The sequence below is a fragment of the Xyrauchen texanus genome, chromosome 1 (assembly GCF_025860055.1).
Source record: "Xyrauchen texanus isolate HMW12.3.18 chromosome 1, RBS_HiC_50CHRs, whole genome shotgun sequence".
Classification (NCBI taxonomy): domain Eukaryota; kingdom Metazoa; phylum Chordata; class Actinopteri; order Cypriniformes; family Catostomidae; genus Xyrauchen; species Xyrauchen texanus.
The window spans coordinates 44,641,989-44,659,692 of NC_068276.1; the positions used below are offsets into that span (position 1 = coordinate 44,641,989).

Sequence of the window (17,704 nt, forward strand, 5' to 3'; positions counted from 1 at the left end):
CTCAAGAGAGAATCGTCACTACCAGCTTCACTGAATTTGCAATACGGGACATCAACCCGCTACCACTAAACTTAAAAGGGACTACATAACCATCAAGTAAAAGCGGAAGTGGAGCAATGGGAGGGAGAGTGCCCTGGACTCAGCCACGACATTGTTGGAGTCCACGATGGAGGATGGTACGTTAACTCTATACTCTGCTTGAAAGCTTCACTTTATTTAGTTGACCTGCTACTGGAAAGCTTACTTCTAAAACAACCAGGCCAATTTAACTGTTATGCTTGTGTAAAATTGCCATGCAACAACTACTTTATGCGGCACAATAAGCTAGTAGCTAACAGCTAGCGGTTGTATTATTGTTTATGCTCAGTAATATTGTGTCGCGATTAAGATGATGTCATGGCAGTAGAGGCGGCACAACTATAACTATCAGCCTATAATCCCACCCATGCTGAGGCGGCACTAAACTGCAGTGGAATAGCAAGCTCAGAAAAGTAAAGCAAGTAGATTCGAGTCGAACCAAACTGTAACGTGCAGTGGAAAACTGCTATAAGTGAAATAGTTGTTTCTGAGTTGTCATAAGTTTGGTGCTTTATTAAGATGATCTTGTCTCAATAAGATACAATTGTGTTTAAATGTCTCCTAAAAATGTTAGGCACTGTAAATGTCACACGGAAAACTTTGCTGAAAATATACAGGCCCATAAAGACTAATATTTCATTGCTCATTCATAAATCAGAAAGGCTTCATCTGACCTTTAAGGCAATGATGAGCATATTTGACATTCTTTTGGTTTTTACTATATAAAATCCAGTATATTTTTTTTTTATGACTGAATATATGTGTAATTATGAATGTGTGAGGGCTCCCGTTATGCCTCATAAATTGTATCTTATCTGTGGAGACAGCAGGAGTCAGCTCCTACGTGAACCTCTGCAGTACACTATACAGCGGCATCTCTTTCAGGAGAGCACGATAGACTCTGCTGCATTCAGCTCTGCATTCATAATCTGAAGAGCAGGCTGACTGCTATCTACAGCTCACAGCAAAGGGAAATTAAAAAAAACTGTCAACTGACACAGATTTGGCATGAGCGAATTCATATGTACCCTAGTTTCTTGAATTGATTCTAATGCATAAAGCTAGTCCTTTTGTGGCACGACTCTGGGGAAAAGAACATGTAATCAATTCTAATTCAATCTGAGCAACCCTCCCCACACTAGCCACCCCTTTAGAATGTCAATTGGGTACACAATGAGTGTGTGTTTGTTTATTTTGTGCCACAAGGAGGCTTGTCAAAGGTTCTGGCTCTATACTCTAGACAGTTGCATCTACAGTACTGTTGCCTATGTGGGCCATGAGCTAATATGAGACCACAAACGTTTTTTAAAACCAGTGAGTGTTTCAAACTGTAAATAGGCACCACTAACATTACCCCCAAAATGTAATCTAAACACAGATTTAGACAAAATTAAATAAAGTGCTTGAACTGAGATTATACATATTGGCAGTCCAATGTATGAAAATCTGTATTTTAGCCATAATCAGTGTTTGATTTATCTGTCCATGAGCTGGAAGTGCCTATTATGATTATTATGTAGTACACTGGTGGATTCTAGAACAGGACACAGATGGAAGAGGCAGCCAGCACATATCAGTGCACATCAAAGATAGAGAAGATTTTTCTCAAGGGGCATGACAAGCAAATGTCTCTGTACATGAGGGTGGGGTAGGGGGCTTGCCAATGGCTCTCTCCTTATGCCATTTTATTTCAATGTCATACCCCCATATGCAAGGCACTGTGAACTGGGGAAAACCAGACACCCCAGCTTCTCCAAAATGTGCAGACTGATCTCACAGTGAATTCTGAAAAAGTAGGTTGAATTTTCTTTAGCTAAAATCTGTCTTACCAAATTTGAAACACTGTCCCCTGTGGCCAAAGAGAAACATGTTGAGCTAGGAGCTAGTCATTTTAACGACAAATATTGATCATTCATTGTGTGAATGCGCAAAAAATATCATACACATTCCATATAACTGCTTTGAGTGAGTGGCAAGACGAACAACAGCCCTAAAAACACAAGAAGCCCAGTTAAGTTAGATTGACTATACAGCAAATGATCCTATGTACAGCAACTTGTGGTCAGATAAGATATCTGAATAATAAGCAGGGGGACATGTTCCTGTCAACGACCCCATTTAAATGCACTTAAGAAAACAGTACATTCCAGGTGTTTTGTAAAATATGGTGTTTGAAAGGTCATGTAAATGCAAACGCTATATTCCATACGCTGTTTGAAGGATCAAGAGAAACTGGTTTAACACACTTACTGTATGTTTCTCCTGGAGAACGTGACTTACATGGTATAGGCCTACTGTAGTTTTTTAAAGAGTGAGCATGAAAAAGACCAGATAACTAAACAGACATCATTATATCAACAAGTCAATATGAAAAAAAGAAAGCCAACATGGCGAGAATTCAGCATATCTGGGGAGTACAGTGGGTAAAGGGACAATCACATATACACACACATTTTAAATTAAAACACACCAATTTTGAATAATGACTACTGTCCCTCAGATCCCCCTGAAGTGCACTAGGGGAATCCTGGAGTATTGTAACAAAGACTCAGGTAGGTTGGGATCCATAAGCAGTGTTTTATTGAAACTCACAGATATAGGCAGGCAATGGTCAGGCAATGGGGGTATCAGGGCAAACGTAGGCAGAGCAGGAGCGTAGTGAGTGAAGCAGGATGTCAGGGCAGGCAGCAAAGGGTAGTCACGAGGAGACAGGCAAGGTTCAGGTAGGCAGGCAGTGTTCAACCATAGTCAATAGGCAAAGCAAGATCGGTAGGCAAATAATCAAACAAGAATGGTCGTGGAAAGCTCAGTAGAGTAGCCGGAACAAACAGGACTTCGCCCTGAGTGTGTAACTGCGTGAAGCTTAAATAGCGGGTGCAGGGATGGGAATCAGCTGTAAATTTAATCAAGCCCGGTATGTGGGTGCATGGGTGATTAGAACTCAGGTGAATCAGATCTCCGGTGGCCGATCGCGGAGGTGCTCTCGAAAGCATTTGTGACAGAGCCCCCCTCCTGTGAGCGGCTCCTGAAGCGAGGACCTGGTCGGCGCCAGGGTCTACCTCGAGGGCGGAGGGCCGGTCTTTCTGGATGATGAAAAAGCGTGTGGTTTCGGTGTGCAGAGCCCCCACCTGCAGGATCACGTCGGTGGTGGTGTAGCACACGCGACCGGTCCCCAGAGGGCGCCCGTCTAACGCCGTCACTTTGTCGCGGCAGGCCAGTTCAGACTGAAGCTCGGCACTCAGCCCTTGTCGAAAGTGGAGCTTGAGGGGATTCTCCGGCCAGCCGGTCTGCGTAGCGAGAGTGCGGAAGGAAAGCGCGTAGTCCGCTGCCGTGCGATTACCTTGACGCAGGGCTATCAGCTTTTTGCCTGGGCTCTTGCCACCCTCGGGGTGATCAAAGACTGTGGTCAGGCTGCCCATGAAGGATTCGTAGGTTGACTGGGCGAAACCTTGGTTGGTCCAGATCGCGGTAGCCCAATCGAAAGCTCGGCCCGTGAGCACGGAACATACAAAGAGGATCTTACTCTCATTGGTGGGGTAAAGTGCCGGTTGTTGGGAGAGGAAGACCGAGCACTGCATGAGGAATCCCTTGCATTTCGAGGGCGTACCATCAAACTTCTCAGGATGTGCGAGGCAGGGACCAGTGATCGATGGGTAAAGAGGAACGGTGTCGGCCGCTGGGCTGGCTGGAGGCGCAGTGGGCGCCGGTGCTGACTGGCTGAGGGCTTGTACAGCCCGCATAATTTCATCCACGGCAGGCGCCAGACGGCCGAGCTGATGGTGTTGTGCAGAGAGCTGATTCGCTCGGGTGGTGAGCTCTTCAGCCATGCGTGATATCACCGCTGGATCGGTGTTTGGCGAAGTCTTCTGTAACAAAGACTAAGGTAGGTTGGGATCCATAAGCAGTGTTTTATTGAAACTCACAGATATAGGCAGGCAATGGTCAGGCAATGGGGGTATCAGGGCAAACGTAGGCAGAGCAGGAGCGTAGTGAGTGAAGCAGGATGTCAGGGCAGGCAGCAAAGGGTAGTCACGAGGAAACAGGCAAGGTTCAGGTAGGCAGGCAGTGTTCAACCGTAGTCAATAGGCAAAGCAAGGTCGGTAGGCAAATAATCAAACAAGAATGGTCGTGGAAAGCTCAGTAGAGTAGCCGGAACAAACAGGACTTCGCCCTGAGTGTGTAACTGCGTGAAGCTTAAATAGCGGGAGCAGGGATGGGAATCAGCTGTAAATGTAATCAAGCCCGGTATGTGGGTGCATGGGTGATTAGAACTCAGGTGAATCAGATCTCCGGTGGCCGATCGCGGAGGTGCTCTCGAAAGCGTTTGTGACAAGTATGTTGTAAGAGGAAAATGCCACCATTGCAGCAATGCATCTGAAGGCGCAATAAAAAGTTAAGGAAAAAAGCACAGCAACCGTAGGAAATCTGGAAATAATGTGAAGCAAAGGAGATCAAAATATAGCAAAGCTTTCCTCAGATGCCATATTTTGTATTTTTTTTTTATGTACACCGGCACCTTCAAATCAAATCAAATCAAATAATTTTACTTTCACACGACCATATACACAAGTGCAACAGTGGGTGAAAGTCTTGTGTGCAGTTCCGAGCAATATAGCAGTCATGACAGTGACGAGACATATACCAATTTACAATACACAACATATTTACACAACACAATTTACATACCAAATGTACACATAATTACACAACACAACAATAATATACAACGTACAGTAAACAATACACACAATATAGAACACTGTGGCAGTGGGGCGTAGTCAAGCGCCCTTACCGATTTCTCCCCCGGACGGGCGCTTGACCACGCTCCCACTGCCACAAACACATACAATATTTTTTTTTAAATATATATATATATGTATATACAGTATTTGTATTGTGAAGAGGATATAATTTATGACAGTCCAGTGTGAGATAATAAGAGTAATAAAGTGCAGTGTTGATGTATAGTGATCGTGAGAGATCAAGTGTTCAAAAGTCTGATTGCTTGGGGGAAGAAACTGTCGTGTAGTTGGCTGGTGTGGGTCCTGATGCTGTGACACTGCCTGCCTGATGGTAGCAGTGAGAGCAGCCCATGGCTCGGGTGGCTGGAGTCTCTGATGATCATCCAAATTTTTTTTTACACACCGCATGGTATATATGTCCTATATGTCACCTCCGATGATGTGTCTGTCAGTTCGCACCACCTATTGCAGGGCTTTGCGGTTGTGGGTGGTGCTATTGCCGTACCAGGCGGTGATGCAGCCAGTCAGGATGCTCTCTACAGTGCTGGTGTAGAATGATAATAGGATGTGGTGGTTCATTCCAAACTCCCTCAGCTGTCTCAAGAAGAAGAGGTGCTGGTGAGCCTTCTTCACAATGGCCTCAGTGTGGACGGACCATGTGAGTTCCTTATTGATGTGGACACCGAGGATGTGGACACCAGCATGTCAGAGTGTGCACCTCCTCCATGTTTCATCATGGTCAGTGATCAGACCTAATACCATCATATCGTCAGCAAACTTAATGATGGCATTGGAGATATGTGTTGCCACACAGTCATGTGTGTACAGGGAATACAGGAGTGGGCTGATATCAGAGCTCCACTGGGGCTCCTGTGTTGAGGGTCAGTGATGAGGAGATGTTGCTGCCCATTCTAACCACCTGATGTGTGCTTGACAGGAAGTCCAGGATCCAGCTGCACAGCAAGCTGTTTAAGCTCAGAGCCCGGAGTTTCACATCAAGCTTGGAGGGCACTATGGTGTTGAATGCTGAGCTGTAGTCTACAAACAGCATTCTCACATATGTGTTCCTTTTTTAACAGGTGGGAGTGTGGGAGAGCAGTGTGTATTTTAGAAGCAATGGCTTCATCAGTAGAGCGGTTGTTGCAGTAGGCAAACTGCAATGTGTCCAGTGAGGTGGGCAGCACAGAGTAGATGTAATCTCTGATTAGCCTATCAAAGCATTTGCTGATGATGGGGGTCAGAGCACCAGGACACGAGTCAAAAATCAAAAAAGTGATTTTTGATTGCTTTGGTACAGGCACAATTGTGGAGTTTTGAAACATGTGGGGACTACAGACAACGAGAGGGACAGGTTGAAAATGTCCATAAAAACACCAACCAGTTGGTTCACGCACGCTCTGATGACGCGGCCCGGAATGCCTTCTGGACCCGCGGCTTTACAGATGTTCACCCGTCGGAAGGATCGAGTTACATCAGCAACAGAGACGGAGAGTGAACCAACCTCTGTAGCGTCGGCCGCGAGTGCTCTCTCTTCGCGAGGCCGGTGTTATTTCCCTCGAAACGAGCATAAAATGTATTTAGCTCGTCCAGGAGAGAGGCAGCATGTTCACATCGGAGCTTTTATTCCCTTTGTAGTCCGTAATGATGTTAATTGGCCTTGTCTCGCCCAACAAAAATGATCTAATGGAGGAGAGGCTCTAATGAATGATAGAGGGAATTTCAGGAGAGGCAGAGATCTGACGAACTGTATAGAAGGGCAATAAAATAATGCTTTGAGCTTTAGAGGAGAGAAGAGTAGGAATATGTAGGGAGGGGAATCAACAGATACATTTAGTAAGGAACTGCAGTGCTTCCAATGAAGAGCACTAAATTGGAGCACTGTGAATGTAAGCAACAAACATAGTTTGTGAGAAGGACATATAGAGTAAGCGCCAGAGGACAAATCTGCTTCAGTTAAAACACAATCAACACAGACATCATGTCTAGCTACTACACTAAAAATGTAGTAATTAAGTCTTAAGTTCTTCAGTTTACCTTGTTAATTAAAATGTGTATTTAGTTGGCAACAGATATGATATTTACTGAGCCATTACTAAATGTATCCAGTCTATTAAAACTGTAGAGAATTATTATATATTTTTTTTTATTAAAATAAATAAAATAAAATAATAAACAACATTCAAATGAAATGTTTCCATTACTTGACACAAGTGTGCCCATGCCATGTGAACAACTCTGTAGATTATACCTTTTTAACATTAAGGGACACATTGTGCCTGTCCTGTGCTTATACATGGTTTCTAAAGGACACATTAATAATTAAATAAAGAGTGTAACAACCAAATCCTAACATTTCTGTCATTTTGTGGGTGCTGTAACTAATTTGACAAAAGAAACTGGTTAAAATGTGTATATCAGACAAGATGTTATATATAAAGGATTTACATTGCTAAATGTATCAAAACCTATAGAGGATCTAATTTTGAATTTGTGAAAGCAGCCATGAGCTCTTTGTTTATGTGATGTGGAAGAAATAAACAGAATAAACAGAACAACATCCTGCGGCAAACTTCCTGGTGTACGAGGACTTGAAACAAGCCATCCTGCAATGTGTCAGCTGCATCGCAGAGCAACACTGTCTGCACTTCCCCTCGCAGACCTTGTAAAGACCCCAAAACTGGTTCCCCAGACCCATGGACCTTTCAATCCGCTAGTTTTTGATGCCGGTGAATGGAAAAGATAGAGGCAGAGCACGTCAGATTTACCACCTCAACTTCCTTAAACCTTGGAGAGAGGTGGTCCCTGTGACTTTGGCGACAGTGGTTCCAGAGAGGGAGGAGCTCTAACCGGAGGTGAACTTAAGAGTCACCGATCGAGTCATCCCAGTCACATGTGGAGACCACCTCTCATCATCCAAAGTCACAAAGGTTGCCAAGTTGCAATGAGAATTCTCAGACAGGTTCTCACATCTTCCCGGTCGTACGAATCTCATAGAGCACCATATCAAGAAGACCCCAGAACGCAGTTGTCCCTACCATTTACACGAGCACAAAAAAGTGTTTTGGGAAGAATTAAAGGCCATGATGGATTTGGGGGTAATAGAAGAATCCAACAGTGACTGGGCCAGCCCGCTGATTTTGGTTCCTAAGAGCAATTGCGTGGTCCGGTTATGTGTGGATTATAGAAAATTCCATGCAGTGTCTAAATTTGAAGCATATCCCATGCCTTGGATTGGTGAGCTGCTCGATCGGTTAGGTCTAGCTTTCTTTTATTCGACACTGGATTTAATGAAGGGATATTGGCAGATCCCCTTAACTCCATTTTCCCATGAAAAGTTATAACTACACTGCTTATGCCGGCATATCTGGATGACATCATTATTTTCACATGATTGGCTGTGGCATCTGAGGGCTGTCCTGAGATGTGAGACGGGCGGGACTCAAGGTAAACCCAAAGAAGTGCGCAATTGGGCAGGTGGAAGTATGGTGTCTGGGCTTTTACATGGGTCATGGGCAGGTGTGGCCCCAAATTGATAAGACTGCATCTATTGCAGCCTGCCTGAGAACTAAGAACAAAAAGGAGGTGAGTTCCTAGGGCTGGCTGGCTATTATCGCAGGTTTGTGCCTAATTATTCGACTGTCACCAGCCCACTAACTGATAAAAGGGGGTACCAGATCTGGTCTAGTGGAAGGAGCCATGTCAGCAGGGAAGGGTACACTTTGAGGTGGGCCGTTATTGCTCTTTCCTGACTTCACTCTCCACTTTATCTTGTAGATGGACACAACAGACAGGGTGGGAGTAGTATTGTCCCAGATGGTGAAGGGGAAGGAGCGCCCCATGCTGTACATTAGTCAGAAGGTCTCACTGAGGGAGAGTTTGTGACATGTCACAACACAATTGTTACCCACAAGGATCTATTTATAGTTGATCTAACCAATATATATATATATATATATATATATATATATATATATATATATATATATATATATATATATACAGTGAGGAAAATAAGTATTTGAACACCCTGCTATTTTGCAAGTTCTCCCACTTAGAAATCATGGAGGGGTCTGAAATTGTCATCGTAGGTGCATGTCCACTGTGAGAGACATAATCTAAAAAAAAAATCCAGAAATCACAATGTATGATTTTTTAACTATTTATTTGTATGATACAGCTGCAAATAAGTATTTGAACACCTGAGAAAATCAATGTTAATATTTGGTACAGTAGCCTTTGTTTGCAATTACAGAGGTCAAACGTTTCCTGTAGTTTTTCACCAGGTTTGCACACACTGCAGGAGGGATTTTGGCCCACTCCTCCACACAGATCTTCTCTAGATCAGTCAGGTTTCTGGGCTGTTGCTGAGAAACACGGAGTTTGAGCTCCCTCCAAAGATTCTCTATTGGGTTTAGGTCTGGAGACTGGCTAGGCCACGCCAGAACCTTGATATGCTTCTTAAAGAGCCACTCCTTGGTTATCCTGGCTGTGTGCTTCAGGTCATTGTCATGTTGGAAGCCCCAGCCTCAACCCATCTTCAATGCTCTAACTGAGGGAAGGAGGCTGTTCCCCAAAATCTCGCAATACATGGCCCCGGTCATCCTCTCCTTAATACAGTGCAGTCAGCCCTGTCCCATGTGCAGAAAAACACCCCCAAAGCATGATGCTACCTCCCCATGCTTCACAGTAGGGATGGTGTTCTTGGGATGGTACTCATCATTCTTCTTCCTCCAAACACGGTTAGTGGAATTATGACCAAAAAGTTCTATTTTGGTCTCATCTGACCACATGACTTTCTCCCATGACTCCTCTGGATCATCCAAATGGTCATTGGCAAACTTAAGACGAGCCTTGACATGTGCTGGTTTATGCAGGGGAACCTTCCGTGCCATGCATGATTTCAAACCATGACGTCTTAGTGTATTACCAACAGTAACCTTGGAAAGGTGGTCCCAGCTCTTTTCAGGTCATTGACCAGCTCCTCCCGTGTAGTTCTGGGCTGATTTCTCACCTTTCTTAGGATCATTGAGACCCCACGAGGTGAGATCTTGCATGGAGCCCCAGTCCGAGGGAGATTGACAGTCATGTTTAGCTTCTTCCATTTTCTAATGATTGCTCCAACAGTGGACCTTTTTTCACCAAGCTGCTTGGCAATTTCCCTGTAGCCCTTTCCAGCCTTGTGGAGGTGTACAATTTTGTCTCTAGTGTCTTTTGACAGCTCTTTGGTCTTGGCCATGTTAGTATTTGGATTCTTACTGATTGTATGGGGTGGACAGGTGTCTTTATGCAGCTAACGACCTCAAACAGGTGCATCTAATTTAGGATAATAAATTAAGTGGAGGTGGACATTTTAAAGGCAGACTAACAGGTCTTTGAGGGTCAGAATTCTAGCTGATAGACAGGTGTTCAAATACTTATTTGCAGCTGTATCATACAAATAAATAGTTAAAAAATCATACATTGTGATTTCTGGATTTTGTTTTTTAGATTATGTCTCTCACAGTGGACATGCACCTACGATGACAATTTCAGACCCCTCCATGATTTCCAAGTGGGAGAACTTGCAAAATAGCAGGGTGTTCAAATACTTATTTTCCTCACTGTATATATATATACATATATATATATATATATATATATATATATATATATATATATATATATATATATATATATTTTTTTTTAATGTAACCTATAGTCTTTTTAATTAATTAATTTATATTATAAACCAGTTAATTTAGGTGTTACCACATGAAGCACATTTTTTAGGTTACCTCACCAAATATTTCTTTAACATTGTATCTTTGGCTCGATATTAAAAACTTCCACCCGTTGTGGAATCTCAAATTCTTTTATGTACTCGAATATTACAACAGATGCTGCTGTTAACCTCACTTGCTCTCTCTACAATTGTGTATTTCACAGTTAACCAGATGTTCACACCATGCATTGTGCATCTTCAATTAACCCTTATGGACTGTTAAGGTTAAAGAATTCTTTTCCTGTTGGGATAGTTAACGTAGATAATCTGACACATTGAAATAGGATGCTCATGCAGGCGATTTGATTTCTGTTGATATCGATAGTGGCACAGCAGTCGCCTATGCACTTTATTGTTTTGTCGGTTATACTGAAAAATGTGCGTCATATGCTGAACTCTAAAGACATCAAATACACCAACAAAAGTCGATTTTTAAGGGTCAGCTCAGAAGTGGCTTCTTTAGGTAACAACATGCTCAATTTTACCAGTGTGTGGAGTTTCAACTGGGACACAAGTTCGAGTCTGGCCTGCATAACATCTCAATCCCATTGCCCCGCCCACTCTTTCACTGCTTTCTTGTCTCTGTACTATCCAATGAAGAATTAAATATCAAAACAGTCTTTTGATATACAAATTATGTTCAGATTTAAAGTCAAAAAGCCAAAGAATACAGACTTGGTGTGAAACTAAATGTAAACTTGTGCAAGCCAGCTTCCACATGTGTGAACATTGTATTTTGGCTTTGCTATATGCAATGCATCATTTAAATTAAAACAGGCTGAATACTGTTCACATGATAGGAGCATGATGTTACATTACATGAAGTTCTGCTACTGGCCCAGCACCAACAAAAGTGTCTCTGGTAAGAAATCTCTTTATGTTTTTTGATTGAAACCTGTGTGGTTGTAAAGAGTAGAAAATCTAGTTTTGTTATATATACGGCTTTAAAAATCTGTTAATTTTCCCCACGTCAGCGTGCTGATAAACATGATGTCCACATATGTGGAAAGTAAGACTGCTTTCCCTCAAAGGTTGAAAAACATGTTCGTTATTTTGAATATTTTCAACATTAACACATCTGTGGGTCAATTCACTTCATTTTAATATATTTTTTTTATTGTTTTAATTTGTTATCACTGTACAATATGGTTCTATTCATTAACATTAGTAAATGCATTCTTATATATTTACTATGAAAGAAAAATGTTTCAGCTTTTGCATGAATACATTTATTCTCAATGTGAAAATGCAGAGGCTTTATATGGAGTTAGAATGAAAATAAGGTGCATTTCTAACTTTTCTGAGACCAGTGCAGACAGACAGCACACTGGAGGTTAAGTAATTCACTAAACAGGGAGCAAGGGAGCAAGGGTGCATCCTATAGCTTTCTATGCAGCTAAGACACGATTGGCAGACACGGGACAATGATAATCAGTACATAGATTCAGAATTTTATAAAGTATAATTGTAATTTACCATGGTTGGCAGTGATTTGATGATGCTTGCCATTACTTTTAATATGAATTATTACAACCCCATTACCAAAAAGTTGTGACAGTATGAAAAATGCTAATAAAAACTAAAAGTAGTGACTTCTAAACTAGGCTATATTCACCCTTTGCTATATTTAAAACACTACAACAGCACTTTATATGACATTTTAACTAGTGAATTTCACTGTTTATTTATTCATTTTTTATGTATAGTAATTTCAAATTGAATGATTGGAACACGTTCTAAAAAAGTTGAGACAGGGGCAATTTAAGACTAATAACAAGTTGATGAGTTAAAATAAAAAGGAGATGTTAAACAGATGATACAATTGTATCAGTATAAAACAGCCTAGTCCTTCAAGAGCAAGGATCATTCGAAACTTGTCAATTTATCAATAGACCCATTAACAAATAATCCAGCAGTGCTGCTGACTTCTCTGTGCTTGGTCTCATCTTAGATTGAAAGTTGAACAGTGGAGCTGTGTTTTTTGGTCTGATGAGTCCACATTTCAAATAGTTTTTGAAAAACAAAGCCATCATGTTCTCCGGGTCAAAGACGATAAAGACCATCCAAGCTGTTATCAGCATCAGGTCCAAAAGCCAGTGTCTATTTGCGCCAGGGATGTGTCAGCGCCCATGGCATGGGTAACTCCATGCCATCCAGCACTGTCATTTCCAGGGAAGTCCAAGCATTTTCAGCAGGACAACTTCAAGTCACGTACTAGTGCTAGATTGGACTGCCTGCAGTCCTGGCCATCTCCAATTGAGAATGCATGGTGCATTAAGAAGCGCACTATATACAATAGTGCAGCTGAAGACCAGGATAATGGATTAATGGGGGAAAATAACTCTTTTTAAACTTAACAAACTTATGTCTTCAGTACTTAATGCTTAATAAGTGTTATTAGAAGAAATTATGATGTTTCACAGTGGTAAACCCTCGACTGTCCCAACTTCATGGAGTGTGTTGCAAGGTAAAACATCATATAATGATTGGCTGTAGCGTTTTAAATATAGCAAAGGTTGAATATAATTGACAAATAACTCATTTTCCCCTTCTGTCGCTCTCTCTACATTGTGTCAGAGAAGTGACACTAGGGGTCTCTTTTGAGCGCTGATATTCACCTCTGATCTATGAAAAAAGGGCAATGAGAAGTTGGCAGCCGGTATTTGCATATCCCGCCCCTGGACATACGGGTATTTAAGCAGGGCAAATAGGGGAGTTCATTCAGAAAATTTCTTAGTAGCCGATGGTCGTGCATGCAGTCTGCTGCGAGTTACACACCAAGTTCCTGATTAAATCCTCTGACGCTCTGCATGCTGTTGGACTTTATGGCGCACAACAGCGGCTTTCTCCTTCGTGCACGGCTGTGCATTCTTGCCCCTGGGCGCTTCGACAGTGCAGACAACTTGAAAGAGTAATTCTAAAAGAGTAATTTCACTCTAAAGAGCAAAACACAGTGGCGTTGAACGTCCTTCTCAGGACGCGTCTTTTTAAAGACGATATTTCCGCCCCTGTGTAGTTTCTGGATGTGGTTGATTTCTCCCCACCTCTGACAGTCATAAAAACTGCCTTGCATTCCTGGGTTGCGATCACACGCAATGTTGGTCTATGTTTTCAGTACGAGAACATAGCCATGACAGCATTGCGGTCGTAGGCTTTTTCTTGTAGTGAGAGAAAGCCACTTCAGCCGCCCCCCGCACCTCGCCTCCTTCCTACGGGATTGAGGCAGGCACCGCGGGTGATGAAAATGATCTGGGGACAATGACGGGCTCCGTTTCGCCAGGTGAACCCCCTCGAAACCCTGCGCTTCCCGGCATGCTTGTTTGTTTCCGTCCGAGCTCGGGATGAGCATTCTTTCCAATGGGTTATGTTTTCAGTGTGAGAACATAACCGTGGCAGCGTTGCGATCTCTGCTTTCTCTTGTAGTGAGAGAGAGCCATTTCAGCCACCCCCCCGCGCCTCGCCTCCTTCCTACGGGATTGAGGCAGGCGCCGCAGGAGATGAAAGACGATCTGGGGAGAATAACGGGACGCTTTCGCCGGGTAAATCCCCTCGAAACCTCCCGCCTCCCCGGCACGCTTGCCTGCTTCCCCCGAGCTCGGGATTACTGCGGTCCGCTTAACGGCCTACCGTCCGGTCCCTCAAGCTCCCCGTCATTGGATGATGACATCACCGCTGCATCGGAGAGCGTAACAGCAGCGTCGGATGTGGATAACTCACCTGGGCCGCCACCTTCGGGTCTCCGCCCAGACTGAGCCTGACGCACGGAGGTCCGCTATGCTTCCCAAGGCTTAATTGGTTCCGCGGGCATGTGCGCCGCTCACAGCCACGTCTCTCCAACGAGCATGCACAGTCGGTGCTGAAATGCCTTGCTTCCCTCAAGCCAGGCACTGTGGTCCCGCTGGGGTAGATGCATATGAGACCACCTCAGCACTGGCCTCAGACTCGAGTCCTGAGACAAGCATGGCGCCGCGGCACGCACTGTATGAGAGTCACCACTGCCTGCCGCCAAACCTTCAAACACTGGACAGATCTCTGCTTTCTAAGGGAAGGAGTACCCTTGCATCAGGTGTCCCGACGCGTCTTGGTCACAACCGATGCCTCCAAACCGGGTTAGGGCGCTGTGTGCTACGGGCACACAGCTGCAGGCCGTCGGAACTGGACCCCGCTGCGTTGGCACATCAACTGCCTAGAGCTGCTGGCTGTTTTCTTTGCCCTGAGGAAGTTTCTCCCGTTAATTCGAGACAAACATGCCCTAGTCAGGTCAGACAGCACCACAGTGGGAGCCTACATAAATCGCCACGGCGGAGTACGCTCCTACCACATGTCACAGCTCGCCCGTCGTCTCCTCCTTTGGGGCCAGCAGCGGCTCAAGTCACTGCGCGCCACTCACATCCCCGGCAACCTCAATGTGATAGCGGACGCACTGTCAAGACAAAGCTTGCCCGGCGGAGAGTGGAGGATCCACCCCCAGTCGCCCAGCTGATCTGGGACCGGTTCGGCAAGGCCCAGGTAGACCTGTTTGCCTCCCAAGAAACCTCCCACTGCTCGCTCTGGTATGCGATGTCTTTGCCTCCCCTGCTGGGTAGGTGTCGCCTCTGCAGGGTCTTCTAAGACCCCCTTCCCTCAATGTGTGTAAGTTGCTCTATGCGAGAAAAATAGAGAGAAAAGAGGCCCAGCCAGGCTGGCCTGTTCCCAGGTTGGCAGCCATCACCTTGTTCCCCCCCTCCAGGGTAACGAGAAAGACTCTGATGGCTTGAATGGGTCATTGGGTGAGGGTACGTGCAGTCTGATACAGTTGGACGTCTTTGCACGTAAGAATACCTGCTCGCTCCTGTATCAGCAGTTCACATACACGGCTCAGCGCATGGCACGTTTATAAGTGGACCCCTAGTGTCGCTTCTCTGACACAACGTAGAGAGAGCGACTGAAGGGGAACGTATAGGTTACGTATGTAACCTCCATTCCCCGATGGAGGGAACAAGACATTTTGTCTTCCCCACCACGTCGCTGAGCCGGTCCACTGTTGTGGCCGGACCATTTCCGGCTCCTCAGAAAAATTCTGAATGAACTCCCGTATTTGCCCCGCTTAAATACCCGTATGTCCGGGGGCGGGATATGCAAATACCGGCTGCCAACTTCTCATTGGCCTTTATTTATAGATCAGAGGTGAATATCAGCACTCAAGAGAGACCCCTAGTGTCGCTTCTCTGACATAACGTCTCGTTCCCTCCATCGGGGAACGGAGGTTACATACATAACCTAGACGTTTGTTTTATTGTCATTTTGGCCAACTTTCTTTTTTTATAGAAAATCAGCTGTAATGCCTATAACGCCTCAAAAAACATGAATAAACAACACTCCTGGACATATAATAAACTATTTGATGAAAACAAATATTACATTCTATAGCTTGGTGTTATTTAAATTTTCACAATGTAGTCCCACTGTCTATGTGGACATCGGTTTTTAGGAAAACTATTTGCTAAACGTTTTTGCTTGTTTATTAGGTCCTACTAGTTACAAATCAAAGAAATGAAAAATGCTCACAGTAGTTACTTGAGGTAAATTTGTATTTATTATTAAAACCTTATTAATAGTTAAACTACTAATGTTTAATATGATGCGATTTAATGTCATGTAAAGAATTTGAAAGAAACCAGTGAATAAAGGCTTTTCTTCAGGACAGTTCCTTGCTCATGCACCCAGAAATGGCTGAAGAGAGATAAAGGGAGAGAGAAAGGATGTCTCACCTTTCTGACTGTCAATGACAAAGTTGCCCTCCTCATTGCCAGCAGCAATTTTATATGTGATCCCATCTCCGTCCGGATCCTTAGCCAGCACTGTTGCAATCAGAGTGTTGGGCCCTGCATCCTCAGAGACAAAGGTCCGATACCTGTTTTGCAAACACACACCCACAAACAAATTTCAGAATTTCTTCCTTTTTTAAATGCAAAAAATAAACATGTGGTCATTACAGCAAAACTAACACATTAATGTCTATATGTTTAAGTGTTTTTCTTTTATGAGACAGAGGCAGTGTGTCTGAGGAGGCAATCAACGACTCTGCCTGCCTTTTTTTTATTTAACAGGGACAATACACTAGGCACTGTTACACACAGACAACCGATGTCGTGTACATAGGGCATATAGCATAAAGCTAATTTGCATCCCTTGTCCCTGTTTAGGCTTTTACATAAAATCAAAACAAAAACACAATCATCACAAGAAACGAAACAAAAACAAATACACTTATGTATATACAGATAACTATTTGTGTATATGCTGTACCTAAACAATTCAAACAAAGGCATACTGACATACCTAAGTACATATGTAACTTTATACAAAGTCACAAAACATAAAATGTAAATTATCCTACTTACAGAAAGAAAATGTAAACTTAACCATCCTGAATAAACCTAATGTACTCAATGTTCACATCGCTGAAAAGATTTCAGCCATTGTTTCAGCTTTGTAGAGAAAACTGTGAGTTCTGATTGCAACTTCAAATCTACAGGGATAGTGTTCCATAGATGTGAGACTTTCACTGAAAAGGATGATTGACCTACAGCAGTTCTGCATCTCCGAACTCTACAATTCCCACTTACTGCCCCTCTGGTCTTTGCCAAATCACTACTGTATATTTGTATCAACTGAAAGATTACATCAGGGGCATGGCCATATACACTTAAATACTGTTTTTATAAATGAGAACTTTAAAAAAATATAAAAACTTAACAAATCATACATTTGAACAATTTGACATTGATGCCATTTCATTGGATTCTGATCCATTTCTTTTAAAGTTTTTTACTTTTTTAATAGGTTTAACACCTATTATCACATATTATATCACATATCACAGTGGAGTGGTGGTGTTGTAGTGGTCTAAAGCACGTAACTGGTAATCAGAAGGTCGCTGGTTCAAACCCCACAGTCACCACCATTGTGTCCTTGAGCAAGGCACTTATCTCCAGGTTGCTCCAGATCCCACTACTTTTTATGGTATCTATAAAATGACATATATTCATTTCTGTTGAATACATTGGTCGGGAGTTTAAGAGATAATTTTTTTCCAGGTAATTTATTAATTGTTCAACAACTAACTTTTCGAAAACTTTGG

General features: G+C 43.3%; 1 protein-coding gene across 1 annotated transcript in view; it reads right to left on the reverse strand.

The window, feature by feature from the left end:
• The window catches only part of LOC127659863 (neural-cadherin-like), a 422,183-nt gene that overhangs the window by 223,137 nt on the left and 181,342 nt on the right, over positions 1 to 17,704 (reverse strand). Inside the window, exon 7 of the mRNA XM_052149856.1 lies at positions 16,332 to 16,474. Coding sequence (XP_052005816.1) covers positions 16,332 to 16,474 — 143 coding nt within the window. The remainder of the gene's footprint in view (positions 1 to 16,331; positions 16,475 to 17,704) is intronic.